Source organism: Echeneis naucrates, chromosome 16, assembly GCF_900963305.1.
Source record: "Echeneis naucrates chromosome 16, fEcheNa1.1, whole genome shotgun sequence".
NCBI lineage: Eukaryota > Metazoa > Chordata > Actinopteri > Carangiformes > Echeneidae > Echeneis > Echeneis naucrates.
Genome location: NC_042526.1, coordinates 6,395,059 through 6,418,870, shown reverse-complemented (window position 1 = coordinate 6,418,870; position 23,812 = coordinate 6,395,059). Strand labels below are relative to the sequence as shown.

Genomic DNA, 23,812 nt, shown 5'->3' with positions numbered 1-23,812 from the left:
GCTCCGCCGCCTAGATACCGGGAAAAACCGACGACTGCACAGTCTACACATTCATTTTTGTATGCTTACAAATGCAACAAGTCTATACAACAGGTCTATGCATATATATATGTATATATATACAGATAATTTTTTTTTGCTTTGGATATTGTATAATCGGCGTTTGTCAGTTTTTCTATATTTCACAGCAGATACAAAACGCAGTCTAACGTCAGTTTGTAATTATGGCACCTCCTCCCAGACATCAAATGCCACATAATCCAGCTCATTAAACTTTTTTCCCAGTTATTACCAATGCCTTTAATGCGACACACAACATCACTTAAAAAAAAAAAAAATACACCAGGCAAAATGTAGGTTACCTTTGTACGCTGCTATATCAAATACCCCACCCACGTGGTGTGTGTGAAATTATGTCAGTAGTGAACAACCCCCACCGTTATGAGCTATAGTTATTCATTTATGAAATAAAACGTGAATAAAAACTGATTTTAATCTTTATAAACGCTCTTACACTGAGGACACCGTGAGAAATCAGCCTTTACTGACCTTCACTGGCAGTTGACTTTTGCAAAAATGCCATACCATAATTTTTATTTAATTTCTCTTTTATACATTTTAGGTCGTTGTCAGGTACAGACATATTCTTTTGTGCCATCACTCAGTATATAAGATAATGTTTAGTCAGGTAGTTGTCATGAGTGACCTTTATTTGGTCTGTTGCCTACATTTGCCGCCTGAGAGCTTCCTGGACTGTGAAATGTAAAAATCAAAATACAGAGCAGCTCAGTCTTGAGTTAAATGTTTACTGTATAATATTCAGACGAAGCCTCTTCCGCCAGACATTTTCACAACCTTTTGCTTTTTTTCCATGCGCATTCAAATGAGATTAATGTCTGACTTTGTCAAGACAAAAAAAAAAAAATGTTGTGAACATGAACATCCAAAATAAGCTCTGAATGCGCCCGGTCAGTGCGAAGGAAAGTCATGTAAACACCGCACGGCCCAACGCGCTGCGCAGACAGGCAAACGCAACGCCCCGAGAAAGCTGCAGCCTTCAGAGTCTGATGAACTTGTCGATGTGTCTCTTTTCCCCAGAAGCCCTGCAGCCATTTTTGCAGTTAAAAAAAAAAAACAAAACAAAACAAAAAAATAAAAACAACAACTCCAGAGAGACCTTCGAAACCAGCACAACACGGAGCCTGTTTTCATTTACTCACCGACCCTTTCTTTTAGTCTGAGGGAGAAGGGCTTTGTGTTTTGTTGTAGATGTGGCCTGGCTTAGTCGGGGAGGTTCTGCTATACACACTGGATGAATGGAAGCAGTGACTTGTATACACCGCCACACCGCCTGCCCCCTTCAAGTACGTCACATTTCTTTCCCCTGGATGACCTACGAGTCATATTAGAAAATAGTGCCACCCTGAGGTCCTTCGTGATACAGTACATTCAAATTCAATATCACTTATTGTGCACACTAAAAATGATCTTTTTCAACACCCCAACCCAGAACAAGTGTAATATCCCATTGAGCCATTACCATAACACCAGGTAAAGCTCAGCTGTGGTTCAGCTGATTGGGTGTAATTTAGAAAGGCACACGCTTGTCAAAGAGGTGTGATAATGCACATCTGGGCCAAAAATAAGCCAGGAAGTGGAAGGAACTGCCTGAATAGCTCAGTGCTGGGACTGTGACGAGGCACCAATCTTGAGACGGCTGCAGGAGACAGTGCATTGGAGTTTCTCAAGAGAACAATGGTGTCAGTGTAAGAAGTTAGGAATAACCAAGACTAACCAGCATGATGCTGCACCATACCTCAATTAAAAACAAACAAAAAAAAGAAAGACCATGAATAAACCTTCGCAGCAAGTATACAAAAGATGATTTGCAGTAATATAGGTTGTAAATCCATTCAAAGTAACACCCTGTACATGTGATCAAACACATTGTCCTTGGAACACAGTTACTCTTGTGGAGCTAACAGCTAAAAGCTTGTAGGAAAACCCCTGGTTACTGATGTCATGAAACACAGACTCTTCTTCTGATTGCAGGGAGCAAAGCAACATCAACTCTACAACTGGCACATGCAGATGAAATGCCATTTATTTGTCATGTGATTAATTACCATACCTCTTCCACTGTTGCGCTGTCTTCGGTGTTATATATGTTCTCCCCTCCCAATGACAACCCTTTTTTGGACAGGCCACTTGTCATTTGCTCAAGTGGCAGTTATGCCAAATTGACATAGCAATCCAATGCATAGCCAAACTGCAAGCACAACTTCTGTAAGCTTTTTTTTTTTTTTTTTTTTTGTAGCGCCTGGTACAGGTTATGGAGTATGACCAGTTTCATTATCTCAGCAATCTCCAAGGGCTGCTCTGATCAAGTTAAACCTCAAATCAACAACAAGTGCCTTTTTGGCTCTGCACTGTCAGAACTGGTACTGGTAGAACTGGTAGTACTTAATCATGTATGGACTTTTCACAACAGAAACTGTAATGTTGCCAGAAGCCAGAAAATAGAGATGAACTAAATTGGTATAGGCTGCATTAGAATAAACAAAGAAATTACCAACCACAGTAACATTCGCGCTTCTCTATTCAAGTGGGTCATGTATGTCAATATGCACAATATCCAGAAACAGAAGGAGCTGAATGGAACTTAGCTATGGCTGCTTTTATGATCAACTATTATGTTTTTAATCTTAATTTTTCATTGAAAAAATACCAGTAGAGAGGTATTGGAGGACATCACAAGACTAAAATACATTTAGACACAGTGAGGAACTACTGCAGGTAGGTAGTAGTATATTTATCTTTATACACACACACACACGATCAAAATCTGGCGGAAAAACTACAAGTATTGGCCTTTCACGCCTGTGGATCGTAACCAGGTTGTAAGTAGCGTTTCAAAATGCAGTTTTCCAGAGTCCACTTTGCACATGCCACACTTGCATATTTTGATTCTGTGTTTAAGGTGTATTTGCTATTTGTTTTTCACAACAGACTTGAATTATAGTTCCTGCTTCATTATAAGCAGATTCTACCTCATTATATATTTTTCACGTTTCCTCAAAACAATTTTCTGACTTTGATTCAATGTGACTTATGTAGAGTCTTATTTCATAGAAAACATTCACCTTGGCAGTGAGGCAAACCATTAAAACTGTTAGAACATATGCTCAACATCTCAGCCATTTGAATCACTAATGCAACATACCTGTATGTGAAGATTAAAATTTCTTTTTTTTTTTTCATTTTGCTCCTGCACATGTCTGTGACATGACCTTCTTATAATTTTGACAGTTTAACCAGGCGACGGTAGATAATCATCTACAGAGTCTTTGTCAGTTTTTATCAGCTCTTCCCCACTCAGGGATGAAACACAAAAGGGTGCTAAACTGAACAGAACGAACAGGTTCATAAAACTAGAGTTAAACAAATGTAATGAAACAGTCTGTGAATGAAATATCAATATGGGTTTGTCTTGAGAAAACGTTATGTTTTAAAAACAAACAAAATCAGATACTAAATATTCTTAAAACACAAGCCTAGTATCTCATACATGTTCCTTATTTATCCCACAGAGGGCGCAAGATAACTTTTTTTGCGATTTAGCTTAATAAATCCAACAGATTTCCTCAGAACTATTTAAATTCCATTAAAATCACTTTATTCATCTCCGGGGGCCAATCAAAGGGCATTAGAATCGAACATAAACAGACAAGATAATAGAAACAAGAGGATAAATGCATAACTATCAACGAAGCTAATGCTGTGAAACTCTTAAATAAAGCTGTTAAACTTCACACTTGTCAACAACCAAATAAGGCTAACGCGACAACTGCTAACTAACATTCAACAGTCAGCTAGCAAAACTTCATCTATATTCAACATACATTCAAATATCTACAGGAAATAAGTTCGACTCGTGCGTTATTTTATAATTGTGCAGCAAAACGAAACCGTGCCACACACACACACACACACACACACACACACACACACACACACACACACACACACACACACACACACACACACACACACACACACACACACCACAAACACAAATGATAACGTCTCACCGTTTCGAGGGTCGACTACACATCAGACGCCGAGCCGCGCGCGCTCCTCTGCCTGTCTGTCCGCGCGCCCCCGCCTCTTCCTCCTCCTCGCGCTCGCGCGTCGTCCTGTCACTAGCAGACAGCTGCGACCAGCTCCGGCATGTGTAGGTGGGCTGGAGGGGCTGACTCCGTTTGACCGCCCTCGGTTCGGGTCGACAGTCGGCTTCCCTGGACGGCGGAGGTGGGGAGGGAGAAGCATGAGAATAGTGGACTTAGTTTGTAGTCGTCGGTTCAGAGCAGCAGCTGAAGGGAAATCACACCAAACGGTAAGTTGCTGTTAAAACTGTTAGCGTCCAAACAAACTGAGAAGTCTTCCTCTCCATTTTTTTTTTGTAACCGTTATCAGCGCTTGGCCACATTACACATGGCGCCTGCTTACTCTTTAACTGCTCCTTTTTATTTCTCTTTTATAATCAATATTTTCAGTGTAATTTTATAATTAATATTTGTATTTATTTATTATTATTTTTTTTACAACGCGCCCATTTCTACACACACCGACAGAGGAAACTGTCCCCGCTCTAACGGCTGCTCGCTCGCGTGGAGAGCGTCACATTTAACGTTTTCGTACACATGTGATCTGCAGAGATGGAGGTTTATTTGTACTAATTGATTTTCTGGGAACTCACTGTTTGGTGCAACAGTAGGTGTCTTGGCTAACCGACCGTCTGTGGTATGGACGGTAAATGAGCGCTTCTCTTTTCTCATTTTTTTTTTTTTTTTTGCATCACTCTTGACGGACTTTCCAGCAGTTGAGTGAGTGATTTGTAAACCCCTGGTGAGGACGGTGGGGTTGTATCTACGATGGGGTCTGCTTATCTATTCCAACATGGATAGTATTTCTTTTTTTTTCCTACTGTTTTAGTTGTTGCTTCTGGATATGAAGACATTTTCAATCCATTTCTGTTTTGAAGTCATCTCGAGTTAATATATGCGAAATTAGTGTGAGATGTTGAGATGTTCCTGTCAGGGAATGGAGTCGGTTTGGAGAAGTAGACATACTTTTTGTCATTGGGGAAGCCAGGATTTTAGGCTGCATAACTCACCACACAGACCACTGATACCCCAGCATCCAGCAGAAGTTGGCCAGCGACTAGCCTGAATGCCATGCCATGCCATGCCATGCCATGCATGGTCCCCTTTGGTAGGTTAACTGGGCCGCTCACTGGTTCATCTGTGGAGTGGGGGAGGTTACAGACAGTCTGAGTCACAGATCTCCAGCAGGATCTAGCTCTCATCCTCTGCCAGATGTCTGGTGCTCATTGTTTTATTGTCAACCTCCCCCCAACCCCACTGTGTTTTTGTCTGATGTTGCAGATGTGCATGAAGCTAATGCAGAGCCGACAGTCCAAAAACACACACACGATATCGCCCTCGCTTAGTACCCATGTCTGTTCACAGGGTTATAGCTTAACCAAACAGTTTTTACAGTTCAACTATTTGTGTGTCTCACTGTCTGACACTGTGCTTGTGGTTTGAAGAGGAAACCCCACTTTGGGAAGGTGACAGCATTGTTCCTGTTTTTTCATGAAATGTATATCTCCAAACAGATCCCTGAGAATTGCTCTCTCAGGCATTGAGTACCCCTTTTCCGCCGTGTTCTTGCTATTGTTAAACAGTTTGATTGTTGACTTCTGTAGCACTTACAACCATTGTTGCAAGATGAACTTCCATTGAGCCGGCCAATCCTAATGCCCCATTTACAATTACGGCAATTTAAAAACGTGTCATGTTATAGAAATGATGTGCTTCATATATGGCTCAATTTATATCTGTATCACTTTTTTTTTTTATCTAAACATGAAAAATCTATCCTTGGTCTGGATTGAAAAGCTGAATCCAGCTTCACAGTTTTTGTTGTAAGAAATACTGAGCTATTATTTGCAGGAAGCTTTAAGGCTCTTAAACAGACATCTGACTGCCCTTGCTGAAGCGAAGAGGATGTGAGCCATGTGTGAGGCAGAAACATGTGAGCATTTATTTAGTTTTTATGCCTGTGAATGGACTTCAGTCATCAGCCTTAGCCATTTTTAGCACAATAAGTGTTGTGATCAAGTCTTTTTAATTTTTCCTTTATAAGTCAGCATTGCATTGCTTTAACAAAGCATTGATAAATATTTATTTCTGGGATGAAAGAATTGCATTGGTGAAGCGAACAATAAGTTTGGTTCTACTTTGATTAACAATTTAACCAATATTTTCCCGATCACAAAATGTTTTGTTGATCCCTGGTCCCATCATAATTTTCAATCAGTGGCATTCATTGTATGCTGCTGTGATAATATTTTTTCTGTAGAGGGGGATCAATAGCCTTTTTGTCTGCCTGAATAGCGGCTTTATAATGGATGTCAAGAGTCTACAAACACACCACTGTCACAAAACAAACCAAATAGTGAAGCATTTGCCATCAATGAAAGAGACAGAAAGGCTTTAGCCTTTCAGTGTAGCTCTGGAGATATCCTCTCACAATTTAGAGCCTCTGTCACCATACACACTGCAAGAGGTAAGGGTAATCCTCGACAGGGGCAGTCTGGGATACTCATATTCACACTTCAGTGCTACATTGACTTTCACATTCATGAATTCTCCATGTCTTTGTTGACCCAGAGAACATGCAAACTCCACAGAGCAGTTTTTTCAAATTCCAATATTCTTGTAAACCCAACCTTCATCAGAGATGATTGTGACTTTTAGTGCTGTAATGAGATATTCATACACCAAAGCATAATAATGGATTTGAACTTTTGGTGACACAAAGCAAGTATTAATCTTGGAATCTGGAATTTTTGTGTTTGTCAATTTTGTCTTGTCACTGACTAAATCATTATTCATAAAAAGTTCGTATTAATTAATGTGAAAATAATTTTTATTTGCAACCCTACTTTCCAAACAAAGCAATAATAAAAGATCACCATTATGAATTGGCCTATTATGTTTTGGTTGTAGCACAAGCCTCTGTCAGAATCCAACAAGACATTTGCATGAGCTAGTTTGTCTATAAATGACCCACTTTTATTCCTCTCACTATGTCCTTGGCTATATTGAGGTCACATGAATGTGAAGAGGTGAATGTGGTAGATTGCCACTCACGCTGAAAACATAATGCCACACAACCAAAGTGAAGTGTGATGGCTCCATAGGATCTTAACCCAAAAACAGGGGTATGTTAGGATTTCCCCTCTAAGATTTTTGTCAAATTTTGGCTCCTTTTTACATGACAGTTCAAATTTGTTTTTGCTTCAAATACTTAATCTCCTTCTGTGGTTGAACTAAGATGAAATTACTCTTTCCATCAAGTATAAAACTGTCCTTCACCCATGTACCATAATCCCCTGTTTCTGTACTTGTAAACATGACTTGTACATGAAAACTATGAAACCAAATCACCAGTAGAGCATGCATAAGTGAACATAGCATAATTTCTGCCTAGTTTTAGACTCAAGACCAGCTAATTTTTCACCTGGTTGGGCCCTTTTCATTGGATAACTTGTTTTCTTTGTGCTTGACTACTTAAATTATTTATCATGTTTGGCATTGTAAACACTAGTGCCATGCTGAGTTGCAGTGAGGGGATCTTAGTGGCGTACAGGCAGTGGAAGATGTGTCATATTTCATGGTTTTCTGAGTTTATTGATGCATTGGGACTTTCTACTTGTTGTTGCTAATGAAGATTGCTGTGCAAAATTACCATTGGAGAAAAACAACATTGTGAATATCCCATATTCTTTCTTTAATCATATGAGTTTAATAGTTTTAATACTTTAATAATTCAAGCTTACATCACTTTTCAAATATAATGGAACATGTTTGTAATGTAATACCACTACGTAGTGAAATTTTGTGTGAAAACTTTCTCTTGGTTTTGCAGTTTGTATTATTACTCCATCTGTCCTAGGAAGAGGATTCATACGAGAATGTGGTTTTCTCAGCAGGGTTCCTGTGGTTTTGTGTTTATGAATACTGTTCCCTTGACATTCCTGTCCCCTCATACCACCCTGGAAAAAAGTGCTGCCACTTTGGGAATTGCGTCCTCTCTGGCTGGCCCGCTACTCCAGCATCTAAAACACTGTGTGGTCATTGTTATATTTAGATGACCCCCTCCCCCCAGGTAACAGGGGAGGTAGCAGCAAGGAAGCAGAGACGGTTCTCAGGCTGGGTCAGATGTATGGTGAGGTTTTAGACCTCTGAGACGCATTTATGAGTATTTTAAGTAAATCTGTGTTTGGTGTACTTAGCTTTGGAAAAAGGACGAGGCACACTGACAGTGATAATATTGCATGGAGAAGGGTCAAAGAATCTCTTGGGGACAGCAACTATTCTGAGCCTTGTGCTTTTCCCCAGCCCCTGGATGTTTCGCTCCTGGGTCACACAGTCTCTGTCTGTATTGCAGCTATTTCTTATGCATAAAAACAAACACTACAGCTGTACCCAAAAAAAGGAAAGCGAGAGGGAGACAGGAGGAGAATAACCTCAGACAGCAAGACAGACAAGGAATTTCTTGTTGAAGAGAGTTAATGGCCCACTATCAAGTTTTCCAAAAGTTACATTATCTCTGCTCTAGTTATAATAATGTTTGTCTCTGTTGAATGTAAATAACATACTTTACTCTACAATGGTCTATAAGAACAGAGGAAATAAGCACACTCGTTGCCATGCTTTACTGTGGCATGAGTTTTTACCAAGTCCTCAGGGGAAACCACTGGGATGAGAAATAAACAAATTTCTATTGTCCATATGCACCATCACACCTGCAAAACACATGTTTGATTGTCTGAGGCTTTTATTTTGCACTCATGTTCTAATGCACACAGATGATGCTGACACAGCTTAACTTTATTGACGTGACTGGTCATAATTTCAACCATGTTGATTGAAAATGGTGCAAGATAAAGTCTAGAATATTGAGGCTACTGTGATCCAGTTTGAGTAGCATTATTATGTGTTTTAAATTTCATTTTGAGTTCATACTTTCTAAATAAAGGGTCAGTGTTGAACACCTAATGCCATTCTGCCTCCATTTCCTGTGGGGTGACTTGGTGATTTCTAGTGTATGGAGAACGTACTCTGTATAACACATCTTTCATTATCCAACATATCAATGTCATGTTTCAGAGGAACTGAACAAAAGAGCTTAAGTTCAGATGAGGGTGAAGTTAATTGGCATCTGTATTAAATAAAACATTTTCTGATCCATTTTCAGAGCTACCTTTCGCCTGCTGAAAACACAGGAACCCCTTAATGATCGCAATTGAGCTGTGCAGCTCTCTCTAATTTTCCCTTTTCATTTTGTGCTGCTTTTAGACACATACTTGCTTACATACACACACTGTGTGTCTGACATCCATTAGAAGCTAGAACTCTGAAGCCATCTGGGACTTAAGACTTCTTCATGTGGAAATTGGAGCCATGTGGTTGCTTGTTAGCCTCCTTCCTTGTCTGAATTGAACCGATGTTGTTTTCAAAAATCAAGGCAAGTCTACAGCATTGCGTTATTGTAATGGGAGGGATAATAACAACCTTTAATGCAGAGCATTCTTTGAAGTTAATTGTTGTCAATCGCATTTATAGTGACTATAGAAATTATTTCATTGTGACCGCTTAAGAAGGAATTGCACAAACATGAATGCTATACTTTATATAAAAAGTATGGTTTATTTAACAGAGTGATAGTAAATGGCACAGATTCAATGTAAGATCAGCAGAGTATGGGAGTATGTTGTATGTGGTTAACACTCTTGAAAGTCTGCCCAAGCTTGTCTTATCTGGGAGCCAGTAAGTTCTTTGGCTGACCACATGGCATCGACTAATCATCCAGTGGTAGGGCGAGCTAAATATTTGTCGTCTGTTGCTTCATCATGCCATCAGCAATTTGGATTTTTAAGTGCCTCCCTCAAAGCACATATTCAGTGAAAGAGAAAATGTGTTAATCTCTGTGATCAATAAATTGGTCCCTTGGGATTTCAGTGCAACACTGGGGTAAGGCTTCTAATTAAGTGTTTTAATTGAGAAACCACATTTAGTTGGAATGAAACAGGATGATGTAGTCTTCAGCCCAGTGAGTGTAACTGAGTTACTTTCTGCCACTCGTGCTTGTGTAAACATCCCACACCCTGATGGAGTTTCACTTGAGGTTTCAGATCAAGACATCAAGATGTCCGATTACTGATGCACATGCCTCTTACCTAACCTAAAGCCAAGTGAAGGTTAGCACTGAGTTTCCCGGATCCCACAGTAAAGTGACCGCTGCTACACTCCTTCTAATCTTAGGCTTGAGGGAGAATAGAACTGGAATAAGTGGCTTTTTGAGTCCCTGACGTAAAATTACTTTGGAAATAATTCCAACTCATGAAAAAGAAGTTTTTTTATGGCTGAAGAAATTTCATTGTAGATCACATGGGTCATATTCATGCTTGACGCAAAATGAGGACAACGATTTTGACAGCTACATTGCTCTTTAAACCCATATACACATACTGAAGTGAATCAGAATGCTTTGCAAGCTGTTTGTGGTTACAACAGTGCACTCAGAGCTTATATACGCAAGCTAGATTTAGAGTTCGATGTCATAACAGGAAATGATGTCACTTGGGCCCCAGGCTCAAAGTTGTGTATCCTGTAGGCAACCAGATCATCAAAATTTAGCCATACAAAAAGGTTTTTCTTTTTTTTTTCTTTTTTTTAAATTACGTATGCAATGTCATTAGCTCTCTGTTTTTGTCCCATGTTCTGCTCTCTGTAAACTGGCTAGCCCGTCACTTTCTTACCACTGATACATTTTAACAGAAATGCGAAAGAGTCTATTTTTATATTTTTATATTTATTTATTATTTTTGGGGAAAATTTGTCAATTGTCCTAATGTGATTTGTCCACGTCCGATTCATAATTGCACTTAAAATCACTGATTGCGTCTCTCTTAAAATCTAAGATAACTTTAAATACAAGTTAATCTCTTTTTGTCATGTGGTCTTTTCAACAACACACTTCCACAAAACTCGACAGTCTCCCAGGTATGATGTTAAACTGTGTTTGCATGCTCTCTCCCACTTAGTGCTGCTTACTCACATTTTCTGACAATTTCCATCAATCAGACACCTTTACTTGTACCACAACTACCCACCTTCCTTATCCCACAAGTAAAGAACCACAAACTGACTGGCCTTTTATCAGGGACTCAGCTGTGTTTATGACTCATATTCAAATTATTCATCATGTTAATGTGAACTACTTACTTGGTAGTATTATTCAAATCTTTTGAATGGGACTATAAAGTCCAAACTCGTGGTCATTGGGAAGTTTTGTCAGTAAGAGTTTTTCTCATTAGGGGGAAGACCCCTTTTGTTGTCACAGTCTTTTTGTAGTTCTCATTGAACCTGTTGTTGAAGGAGTGGCGATCACTGGTTTCCTTTTCTTCCTGAACCCAACACAATACTATCAGCAGTCTGGAGACTCAACACAGGAAGTAAGCAGCTGGAACCTAAAGATGAAGCATAACAGACCTTTTACCCCAATTTATCCTGTACACAGTGATGTAAAAAAACTCTGTCACCCATGAGGAGATTGAATGATAAACCATAAAGTTGGTCTAATAATTTTTCAAAATCTTCTTTCTTTTTGTTTGTTTGTTTGTTTTTTTTTTGTTTAGTTTTTAAGGAAATGGCACACACAAGCCTCAACACGTTTCTTATAAATTCTGCTGTGAAAGATTGTTGTAATTGAGGCATTTCCATTTCTTGCAACCCTGGAGGGAAATTAAAATATAGAAAAGGTCATAAACTTTAGCTGCACATTGATGTATCGTTCAAACCTTATCATCCTAGATATGAAAATATAGCCTGCTGGTCAATGGTGCCCCTTCACCCATGGTTTCCAACTGTTCATAATTATTTTGCTGATGCCTTGAAAAAGCTGAAATGCCCTGACCTGAACAAGAAAAGGGAAATGGTAAAATAGAAAGCATAGAAAGGCATTGTCCATTTGTTCAGTGGCCTGATTTCACTGACCACCTGTTCAAGAGGCTCAGCTGTTGTTTGAAGGATAAAACTGGATGTTGTGCTGTTTGAGGAGAATGAGGAAACTCTGTCCTTTGCGTTTGGGCGAAGATATATCACACTTCGATAAAAATGTAACTAAAGTCAAATATTACTTTTTTTTAATGACCGAAAGTGCATCTTGATATCCACTACTGTGCAACCTGCCTGTTGAAGAATCTTGTTATTGTGTCCACTGTTCTGGCATTGGGATGTAAAATGTTGAAAGTTTCTCCAAGGAAAACGCTACATATAGTCAACACTAAAGGCTATGTATGAAAATGCCCTTGTGACGGATGGCAAGTGCTCTCACACCTGTTGCTGAAATGTATGCCAGACATACACACCACCTGAGGCCTTAGCTGGCAACACATACCAACAGGTGGCAGTGAAAGTATTCCTTGTTACACAACATTTGTTGTAACAGAGTTGTTTGAAGATTTTTCACCATACAGTGTCACAGAAAGTCTTTCAGTGATTCCAAAGAAACTCTGCTTTAAATCAACACAATTATGAAAGTTTAGTTTATATTTAAATGCCTTGGTTTGACTTACAAAGGTATTAAAAATTATAATCTTAAAGTCACTCAGTTATATTAATTAAAAAACCCACCAAAATAGTTAAATTTTTCGCCCTGTCTCTTTGAAGCCTTTTACTTTGATTAACAACATTTTTGTTTTATGTATTTGTCTCATGACTACATCCAAATGTGGAGCATAACAAAGACTCACTTGTTTGACTTGTTCCCTGAAAAAACTGGGGTCTGTTCCTTAACACCGATAATTTAACAACTATTGAACATTCAACCACTGCAAAGTCTGGCCTATGTTTTTAAACAATTTTCTTACACTGTGCCTGTGTAGCTGACATATTCTTTGTATCTAAACATCACTCTGACATGCTGACCTGGCAGTTGAGTGCTGGGGCTGTTCTCTCTGGTGTTTATTCAGCTCTGACAACTGCTAAACAGCCAAGCCATGCTGGTCAAGCACATCAGTCGAAGGAAGCTGAGAGACGGGTTTAAATGGGCAAACTGGGTCAGGTGGGAGCTATGCTGTGAGAAAAATGTGGGGGAGGGGGGGTCAGCTGGAACTACTAAGGCTGCATATGCACACTGTCATTAATTAAATGCATATGAGAAATGCAAAGTCCCATGACTATCACATTCATGCTTCACATGTGACCTGTTGGTTTTCTGTGACTGCAAAATACCCTGAAATGACATAGATCAGCATGCAGTACAACCTCCGTGCCTTCTTTCTTGATGCACTTTTTGCTGTGGTTGTTTGGCACAATGTTTGTGCATCCCAAAGAAAATCTTGCTTGGAAGCCATTCACTGCACAGATTATTTGGTATGGCGAGAGGTTTAGATATTTAGTCTAAACCATCTTGATCCACTCTGTTTGTCCTGACCTGCCCTGACGAGACAAATTAATCAGATTTAAACCTTAAAAATTTGGTAAGTTGGGTAAAATGTGAGAAACACACTGTATTTACACCCATAAACAGAAACTGAGACAGAGACAGTCAGATGTGGCAAGCAAGATAACTAAAATGAGAGCAAAGTCTTTCTTCAATGTCTTTTATTTATACATTTTGAAACCATGTGGATGTGAAATTGATTAATTCTTGATTTTCTTCTGTTTTGGTAATACATATAATAGACTCTAAAAAATGAAAGAAAACAAATAATGTGCAGTTTAACAAGTAAAAAAAATAATTGGTGTTTATTGTTGTATAGTCTTATTTCAAAATATTTTTTTTCATCTGCTTTGTTTCAGATTTTGACATGAAGAAGGACATAGACACACTGATTGCAGAGGAACTTGCAGAAATAATCTCTAAATATGACAAGGTATGTCCTCTAGTTGCAGTTCATGATACTAAAGGTCGTCAGGAAGAAAACCCAAGGTGCATTAAACCAAACGAGAGATGTTTGTCTTTCTTTTATAGGAAATCCTTAAATGGCTCCTGCGATATTTGAACTCAGAGTGTTGCAGTGGCAAGAGCCTCAATTATTGACACCCTGACCATGTGTTTGCCTTTGTGTGTCGCAAATTGTTGTTAAAACTCTTGAGTGCTCCGATTCAGAATAGGAAAACAAATGAACCACACATTACAGAGACAGCAAAAATTAGAAGAAGGTTAATTTCTTTAGTGTTACTTTGATTGCTATTGGAAGTATAGCGGACTAAGAGAGTGTCTTACTTTGAGTTTTACCTGACATCTACATCTTACTCTCCTTGTTTTATCTGGATCACAATCTGTTTGCACTAATACAAGCACCATCTTAAGTAATTTTCAACTGTCAATATTGCATAAAGCATTTTAAATGTAATAATTATTATGTATTAATAATAATGTCTTATGTTATTTGGGTCTTTCAGGGCAGGCAGGAGGGAGTCAAAATTGACCCCTGGGAGGATGCTGACTACAGCATCTTTAAAGTCACTGACCGCTTTGGCTTCCTGCAGTAAGTTGCCCGAGTTTAGTGCTGATTTATGATAGTGCTTTGAATGCGAAAGCCTTCATTTGTATCTCTTACATTTTCTTTCATCCTTCTCACATCATGATAACACTTATAACACATGATGCATATTTCTGCTTTTCTGCTGCAGTGAGGAAGAACTGCCAACACCTAGCGCACTTGAAGAGAAGGTATGAGCGTGTTTAGATTTTGGCCTTGCATGTGACTATGTTTACACCCTTTCACATATGCAGCTGACCAGATGTATATGTCTTTCCACAGCAAAAACATCATGAAGTGGAGAGAGTGGAGAAATGGCTGAAGATGGTTAAGAACTGGGACAAGTACAGGAACAGTGATAAGGTGTGTAACTCAGTATTAATGCACATCAGTGAACTCAGAAACTTGCACACAAAAAGGTGCTGTCTCAATTCAACCCTTTTCCTTTTTTTCTACATAAGAATGTGAAGTATTATGTCCATGTCTGTTTAAAGTTCTCCATTCAAACAGAGATTATTCCCTTATCCCACCCTTCTTTTTAGTCTAGACAGCTAAAGCAGCTACATAAGTGCATGTGATGAATGCATGTTTTGTTTCATTTATGTGACCTACACCTGTTTCCCTTGGTTGTTGTAGTGAAAACTGTGTCTCTATGTTCGTTGTCAACATCCATGTCTGTCCATATGTTGCTGTTGTACATTTTTCAGTTGGCGAAGCGTGTATATAAAGGTATCCCTCTGCAACTGAGAGGACAGGCATGGGCCTTGCTCTTGGACATAGAGAAAGTCAAGGAAGATAACAAGGGAAAATATGAGGTATGAATCTTCTGGTTCCTCTAAAATGTTGGGACTTTGAAAGAGAAATAATTGTAATAGTTGCCTTTTTCCTTTCCTGCAGAAAATGAAGCAACAGGCTCGTAACTTCTCCACAGAAATCAAGCAAATAGACTTGGATGTCAACAGAACCTTCAGGAACCATATTATGTTTATGGATCGCTTTGGAGTCAAGTGAGTTCTTCACTTCACTGACTTGAAAGAGGATTTTCATGTTATTGCAAACATTACCAATACCGCATGATCATTTCTTCACTCCTTTTTTTAGACTATTATGTCATTGTCACCCAGGAGTCATATTGTAAACCCTTAGTAACTTATACCGCTAAGAGCAAACACACTGCTCTTCTTGTTTTGGGTTATGTGACTTCTAGTCTTACCTTTTAAGTGACCCGGTTCAGTTATCTTTCATAACAAATATCCCCAACCTCTTTTGTCTCACATGGTGTCTCCAAAGTTCTTGTTTTGGTTTTCTGTGTCAGTTCACATGTTCGGGTTTGCCCTCATGGAGGCTCTTGTAAGGTGTGACCTCTGGTTTAAACCTTGAAGCAGACTCCTCCCCCCTTACACATTTGCACAAAACCAAAGCGGTTATTTCCTCTTCTCAGTGTTTTATTAGCTTTCCTGTCAGTGCACAAAGCCCCACAGGAAATAGCATTCATATGTGAGCGCTGGTATCAAGTGCACACATACAGAATAACACTGCCCACCGTGTTACCTGGAAACAAATAATACCCATAATCATCACAATGCTAAGGAGAAAAATAATAAATCACATTAAATAACTTTCAGAACACAAACACTCTTATGTTTAAAACGTTTGATTGGGCTACAAGTGCAAAAGCTGCTTTCTTTTCTTTGCCACTTTAACTCTGAGTGTTCTCTGCAATGTTCTTCCCCTTCGACTAAACACTACAAAGACCTAGCAGGCCAAAACACCACTTCATCCTGTTTGACTGCCCACTCCTTCCCTGCAAGGCACCAGCTGTGTGTCTCACACCAACACTGATGGCTATTTAGAGCTCCTTTCCTGTCTCTGTCACCATCTTAAAGACATGTATTCACTATAAAGGCCTTGAGAGGAGACATCCTCTCCGTCTACATTACATTTGTAAATGTCCCCCTTTTCTACTCATATACGCTCATACAATGGCTTCATTGTGCTCACCCTCTGAAACTGTTGAAACTCCAGATGTAATCAGCCACACAGCGCACAACCCTGCGGTGATAGAGACAGGATAGAAGCTGCATGCTATGGAAGAACTTCATGCATCTCCTAATATAAATTGAATCATGGTATATAAAAAAAGCACTCTAGATTAGCTGCTTGATGACCCCTTAATAGAGATTTGTTAGAGAAAAAAAAAAAAATTGTGCGATTGGTCTTTGCTAACTTTTGTCACCACAGCACTAAAAGATTACAAAAGTCCTTTCACACAAACCCTTCAATAAAGTTAAATATTACTGATTTGGAGGTTTAATCCCTGGAATATAAGACGCACATGCACTCAAAGAGAAGCACAGAGGATGATATGATGCAGCCTGGGTTTGTCCACCTCCCTAAAATAGTTGCAATGTTTTGAGTGTTTGAGCTGATTAATGGAGTTAATTTAGGGATGAGGATGTTGAGAGAGATTAGTCATGTGGACTAGGGGAATTCTCATCTAATAAACTTAGTCATACTTCACTCTAGTTATCCAGCTTGTTCATTTGTTGTTAAGGAATCACATCCTTGTTTTTCTAACTGGTGGTTTCTCTCTTCCCTCTTTAGGCAGCAAGCACTGTTTCATGTACTAGCAGCTTACTCAGTCTACAACACAGTAAGTGAATTTACACATGTGTACATGTGTGCATTTTTTATATAACACAGAGGAGTCTTGTATATATTGCCTGCACAGCAAAAGCAGTGGTGGAACAGATGCAAGTCCACCGACTGCATTCATCCCTACACAGCAAAGAACAGACCAAGCAATCTAAACCCGTCTGTTCTTGTTGTCTTTCAGACCCTTTGGTGAGATCTTTTATTTATGAGTTTGGCTCATTGTTAACAAACACCAGCACAGTGTAACAGCCAGAGCAGCAAACCCACATCTATACTTAGTGCTCACAGCATTAGCCCAGGTTCCCCTTTGACTAAGTACTTCATTTGGCAAGGTAAAATGAGCAGAAACAAAATGAATTAATCTTGCATTATCCATTTACTGACAAAAATGCAGAAACAATTCAATGTTTTCTCAGACACAAGGGCTTTTTTCTTGTATTATCTGACATGTGTTGAGGAGTCTGAGGCTTGTTAGTTGTAGCCCCACAAAATACTGCATACAGTACTATGATACACAGTAACTCCAAGACAAAACACATAAAGCTGCTCTTTACTTTAAGATGCACTTTCAAGTAGATGAAATAACATTATGTCCACTTAAGTGAGACCTTTCTTATGACACCCTGGTAAGTAAATGTTACCAGTCATTTGTTATTTTAAGTGTTTCCTTTTCAGAAGTTTCTTTGAAATGCACATTTCTATTTTACTTCCACTAAAGTCTTTTTTGCCATTAACCTTTGCCTGAGTATATCTCAGTGAAGTGAACTCTTAGTTTTACAACTGTACATCTGTTAAGCACCCCCCCGCATGCATAAACACAGTTCATGTCTGTTTTTCTGATTTGGTTCTGTAGTCGGTTCCTGTGTGGTGGAGGTGTTTTAGCCAGAGGAAATGGAAATGTTATGTCCCCCTTTTTCCTTTTTCCCCTCTTCTCACACGCTGCTCAAAAGAAACTGGGTCAGTAGGAGAGTGCGAGAGAGAAGGGGGGGATAAGGGAGAGTGTATTTGTCCTTTTCGCCTATGTGATGGTAGGGAAGAATGTGGAGAATGCGGATTTTAACTTTAGCACAAACATTAATTATAGCTACTGTATTTCCTTGAAAGGATACTTTGGATTGCCCATCTCGAGCTTTGCAGTAAATCTTAATATGGACATATAGCAAGTGTATTTTTGGTTTTGTGTTTCCACGGTTGCCAAGGGGGATGTGTTTGGTGTGAATCATTGAATCACTTGCAGGAATTCAAGTTGAAGACATGACATTATTGAGAATGTATATTCTGCTGCAGTAAATATTTTCACAACCTTTGGTGGGCTTGAGGCTCCTCCTGTGAAGTAAAACCGCATTTATCCACAGGACACACCACACACCACATCAGACATTCAGGTGCTCTCCTCCCTGAGTCTCTCTTGGCCTGTTTTTGCCTGTGCGCTATTAAATTATGAATAATTCTTCTCGTTTGCCCATTCTATTTAATTGGACCTGGCTCTTCTTCTGCCTTCCCTCAGGAGGTGAGCTACTGCCAGGGGATGAGTCAGATCGCTGCCATCTTGCTCATGTACCTGAATGAGGAAGATGCCTTCTGGGCTCTGTCCCAGCTCCTCACAAACAGCAAGCACGCAATGCACGGTGAGACAGAAGAATTATAAAAAAAAGTTTGGACATAACAAAAAATAATAGTGGCTGGTTATTGTATAAAATATTGTTATTGAATAAAATGAGCAAGGCCAATGGTAGTCTGGTCTTTTAATAGGGAAAGTACCCCACCAGCTCTAAATATTATGTCTTAGTGTCCCTCACCACACACCATTTATGGCCTGCTGATTTATTTTTTCTCTGTGCTAGGGTTCTTCATCCCGGGATTTCCCAAGTTGCACCGTTTCCAGACCCACCATGAGCTGATCCTCTCCAAAATGCTGCCTAAGCTAAAGAAACACCTGGTCAGTTACAGTCAGTTATCCGTACGACCGATGTTTTCTATCCATGCAACAGACCTGGAGCTACAGTAATGGCCTGCTCACATGGGTTAGGGTTAGTCATGGTCATGAGATGTAGTTGATTTAGTCACGCTATTTCTCATAATTTGTTTAATTTATATTGCAAAACGTCAGATTTTCTCACAAATGCTTGGAAAGTAAGATTTAAAACTGAGAGCAGATAAATGGCGTTGCTTTCCATAGAGACTATTTCTCATTCATTTCTGCTCGACAGGACAAGGAGCAGATGACAACAGGGATTTACACCACCAAATGGTTTCTCCAGTGCTTTATTGACAGAGTAAGTTTTTTCTCTTGTTTCTTCAGCTGTTTAAACCACATGTGTCGGGCCACATCCTTCCCATGGTGCCATTTTCGCTTTGCCCACAAGGTAACATCTTATGTCTGTTAGAGCCGGCCCGCTTCTAGGATCGCATGCACAACTGAAACTGGATATCCCACAATGCACTGCAAATCAAGTGCATGCTGTCTTTCTACTCAATGAGCCATCTGCTGTCAAACCTAAAGCAAAGTTTTTGCCCTCTCCCTGAAAATGGGGGGGTTCTGAAAACAAAAATTTTCAAACCAAGGGGAGGCAGAGTATAAGTTCTTAAAGGGAAACCTTTAGGGAAAACCTTTTTGTCCTGGGTGTGCAGCCAGTGTGGCTGTAACATGCATATATGGCACAACGAGTCAAGATAAATTTTGAAGAGGTATCCAGGTGTGTCAGAGAATTGGGGCTACCTTGGAATAAGTTTGTCAGACTGACCTGCAATGTGCAGCCAGAGGAGTAGATTGGTGGGCAGGATAACTTTTCTCTCTGATGAAGATTAACAAGATCTCACACAGCCTCACTGATGAACACCTTAGCTCAATCCTGAGGATTTCCTCAGCTCAGAGCCTGACACCAAACGTTGAAGAACTTGCATATAAGATGAGATGTCAAGTGTCTGACTAGAACTTAAATATTTTTATGAATAAGTTAAACTCAATTTTACATATCAAAAAATATATATATCATTCCCGGAGAAGGGGGTAAATATGCTATTGTTTACTGTGTTTGCCATGTTTACTTGGGCTGTCTTTGATTGTTTCAGATAGGCCCATGTTTAAGCAAGACCCAAGTCTGTGTTGCCATATGAAGAAAAAAAATACATATTCAGTACTGAACCAGTCCGGCCCTTGACTGGGACCCAGTTTTTGATTTCATCACGAGCTGTATTTGAGTTTGCCACCCCTGGTTTAAAGGATATCTAGTCCCAGATGTATTGTACTCTCAAACATGGTCATAAATCATTATTTCACAGCGCATTCTCTTCCATTCCTTTTTAATATTGCAATATATTTTATGTTGTTTTTCCAGTGTTTAATTAAACTCTCTGCTGTCATGTGTTTCACATAACAGACCCCTTTCACCCTCACCCTGCGTTTATGGGACATTTACATGTTGGAGGGAGAGAAGATGCTAACCGCCATGGCATACACAACCCTCAAGTTGCATAAGAGTGAGTATGAGGCTGGTTTAGTTATCTTCCCTGCTGTTCTGAGTGAAAGCAGCTTTATGCCCAGACAGAGACATGGCTGCTGTTGCTACCCCACTGAATATTACCCTGTGGATTACATTGAATGCTGCCTCACACTTGGCTGCCTCCTAACTGGATGCCTTATATAATGCAAGTGGCGAGTTGCTGTGGAGAATAAGAAAAAGCTGACTTTTCATTGGATGTTTTCACCAGATTGCCTCAGTACATTGCCAATTTCTTGTAAAACCGTTTTAACAGGACACTTCCTAAAGTACCATTTATATATATATATATGGTCAGGGTTCACTGATTCAGAGAGTGTCTTTATTGTGTGTCTTCAATCAGAGCGTCTGCAGAAGTTTCAGTTGGAGGACCTGAGGGAGTTTCTCCAGGAGCAGCTAGCTACTTCTTTCCTCCTGCCTGATGATGCTGTGGTTGAGCATTTACAGGCTGCTATGTCTGAGCTACGCAGCAAAAAGCTGGACCAGTGTTCTCCAGGTGCAGTTGTGTTTATTTTGGTTATAGTAAAAAAAAATGCAGTCACTCCTCATTTTATTTATATTTTTTTCTCTTGTTGATGTGTTCTGTCTCCTTCTAAAGCCAAGTCAGATGAGTTACCAAAGAAACCTCTGGGTGTGGAGAGACCAGTCCTGCTACTGCCGGTGCAGCCTGACTCTCCCCTGGAGGTCAAGATATCTCTGCAGCCTGACAGCCAACCCAGTATGGACTCCGAGCAAACAGACAGCACCATGCTACATCGTACTCCTTCTCCTGCAGAGCACCAGGACTCAATTACCCTCTCCGTGGGAAATGCACCTTCTTTGTCTTCACCAGATCCAGTTGTTGTCCACACAACAAGAACACCCTCACCTGTAAGGCCTTGTAGGGTACCTCCATTACCTCCAAAAGTAGGCAAACCCTGCACTGAGGGCACTTTGGACAGAGATGCAAAGGAGTCTCTCACAGAGTGTGGCCAGGAGAAAGCTGTGGAAGAACCTGAGAGCCAGGAAGATCCTGTGGAATGGCCTCCACCTTATGAGCCCCCTGCTTTGGACACTCTTGCTGTGCTGAATGAGGAAGAAATCATGGACCTTCCAGAACTGCCACCTCCACCGTTCTTCTACCCTGAGCACATTGAACAAAGGCCTTTGGATTGTGACTCACCCTCTCAAGGCACCGGGACACAGCGGCGTTCTCCTTCTCCACGCGCCGCCCTGGTCACACAAATGAAGATGTCTCCCAGATTATGCCCTAAAGCACCAAAACCAGCCTCAAAGCCTTCTCCTCCCCCTGCTTTCTCCTCTTCCTCCTCTCCCAGACTCCCCCCAAAGCCAACTAAGTTCCCAGTGTCTCTCTATGTCCCAAACCATGCAGGAGACAGACGGCCTTCCAACACCTCCCAGTATGACAACCTGTCTGAGGTTGATGAGGATGACCGCTACCTGGACAGGCTGCTGGGCTCCACTCCTGAGGAGGTTCCCAGTATGTACAGAGAAAGAGACTATGGCCCTGCTCTCTTCCAACTGCCGCCACCTCCTGTCTTCATACCTCCTTCCACTTCTCCTGTACCTCCCTCAGTGTGTGCCCTCCCAAGTTTGCCACAGGAGCCTGAATGTGAAGGAGGGAGCTGGGTGGAGGATTCCATCATCCCCCCTCCACCGCCTAGTTTTGCAGACAGACTCTCTCCCTTTCAGTGCAACACTGCCAGCTGTTCAGATCCACAAAGAGCCAACTCACCCAGTTATTCTAAGCCTTTCTCCAGGGGCCCCAGGGGCCACTCTGCCTTTCCAGCCCCTCTGTTGTACACTGGGGCTCCCCAAAACCATTCCAGGCCCTCAGGACAGTCAGCTGTAGGCGTACCGTTGGTCCAATCCAGCCCAGACTTTTGCAGAATGCCTCCAGGTGGACAGCAGTTGCCCAAATCAGTGACTTTTTGAGTTGTCATTCAGACGGTACTGATTATGTGTGATTCAGACTCTTAATGGTTGATTTGTTTTCAAAGCCATACAAGAGGTGAAGGGCCAGTAGCTACTCAGAGTGTCAAAGGTTGTGTATTTGTGTGTACGTGCACATGTGTGTGAAAGGACTTTTATCATTGATCTGTACAGATTTTGTGCACCTTTTTGTAGGGGCAGTGTCAAACTTCTATTTAAACCTGTTACTGTTTGCTGCAGAAGAACTTTTTTTAGACCATATTTGGTTTTCACTTCAATTCAAGAGTAATGAGACGTTTACACGGTATTAAGGTGTAAAAATTCCAGCTACACGTTTCACCATTGCTCGGAGCTTAGATTCAATCGTTCCAACAGTTTGTCTCAACCTGGTAGCAACTTTTAACACAAGGGCTTTTAAGACTGCATCATAGGGTCTGTTTACACCCAAAGAATATGCATTTATACTGCATTTGTGGTCGTCTGTGAGCAGGCTCACTCTTAATAATGACAAGTTCTTTACTGTAACATTGAGTCAATACTTGATAACAAAGCAACACTGATCCGGGTTGTACCAAAGCAGTTTGCATTCTAACTTTTGGAAGGTTTTAAAGTTGCAAACAGCAGCATTAGGGGAGACATGGTGCAAACTGTCACTGGTTTAAGTATGGGCAGCAGGAACCAGGTCCTCTGTGGACATTTCGCCGTGTTATACATTTTGTTGGGATAATGTCAATTTCAAAGAAATGGTTTCAGTGTTATTAATGTTTGTCTGACACCTGATTTCACAGCTATAATATACTGTTTATGTATATAGGCATGGAAAAGTCCAGACTTAATAAGATAGAAATTGACAACTAACATTAGGACCCCCTCTAGTGGTTGGAAATGTTACAGATTGACAGAAACTCTAAAATGAAGTATTTGTATCTCAGGATGCATCCATTGGCAGGATGGTTTGGGGGAATCTAGTTTTGATCATGACATAAATACTACCTATATTACCTGGTTATGAACGTGTATGGTAAGTTAGAGCTAAGATTAAAAAAAAAAAGAAGAAGACTCCTTATACTGTCACCAACCAGGAGAGAAGTCAATGAGT

At 40.3% G+C, this 23,812-nt stretch overlaps 2 protein-coding genes across 5 annotated transcripts in view; one reads left to right on the top strand and one right to left on the bottom strand.

Moving 5' to 3' along the window:
- Window positions 1–4,184, bottom strand: part of cpt1ab (carnitine palmitoyltransferase 1Ab (liver)) — a 17,690-nt gene extending 13,506 nt beyond the window's left edge. For 2 of the 3 annotated variants that reach the window (XM_029522813.1, XM_029522817.1), the window contains exon 1: window positions 1,221–1,375. The gene's annotated coding sequence lies outside the window, so the exon portion shown is untranslated. Of the gene's footprint in view, window positions 1–1,220; window positions 1,376–4,091 lie in introns of those variants that run through there. The other variant, XM_029522815.1, reaches the window with a different exon arrangement.
- LOC115056405 (USP6 N-terminal-like protein) lies at window positions 4,182–23,812 on the top strand. Of its 2 annotated transcripts, none has more exons than XM_029522812.1 (14): window positions 4,182–4,396; window positions 13,941–14,014; window positions 14,547–14,632; window positions 14,778–14,817; window positions 14,909–14,989; window positions 15,334–15,441; window positions 15,524–15,633; window positions 17,231–17,279; window positions 18,789–18,909; window positions 19,126–19,220; window positions 19,492–19,557; window positions 20,662–20,761; window positions 21,125–21,277; window positions 21,380–22,716. In XM_029522812.1, the coding sequence occupies exons 2-14, from the start codon at window positions 13,949–13,951 to the stop codon at window positions 22,714–22,716; spliced, it is 2,412 nt and encodes an 803-aa protein (XP_029378672.1). In that variant the 5' UTR covers window positions 4,182–4,396; window positions 13,941–13,948. The 2 variants fall into 2 exon arrangements, with proteins under 2 accessions (XP_029378672.1, XP_029378671.1); XM_029522811.1 differs by lacking the exon at window positions 4,182–4,396 and adding an exon at window positions 6,059–6,099 and having other exon boundaries at window positions 21,380–23,812.

Excerpts from the sequence above, each read along its gene's own strand:
- LOC115056405 (XM_029522811.1), top strand. Across the intron at positions 19,221-19,491 it reads CTAAGCTAAAGAAACACCTG|GACAAGGAGCAGATGACAAC; the intron begins GTCAGTTACAGT and ends TCTGCTCGACAG. Across the intron at positions 21,278-21,379 it reads GCTGGACCAGTGTTCTCCAG|CCAAGTCAGATGAGTTACCA; the intron begins GTGCAGTTGTGT and ends CTCCTTCTAAAG.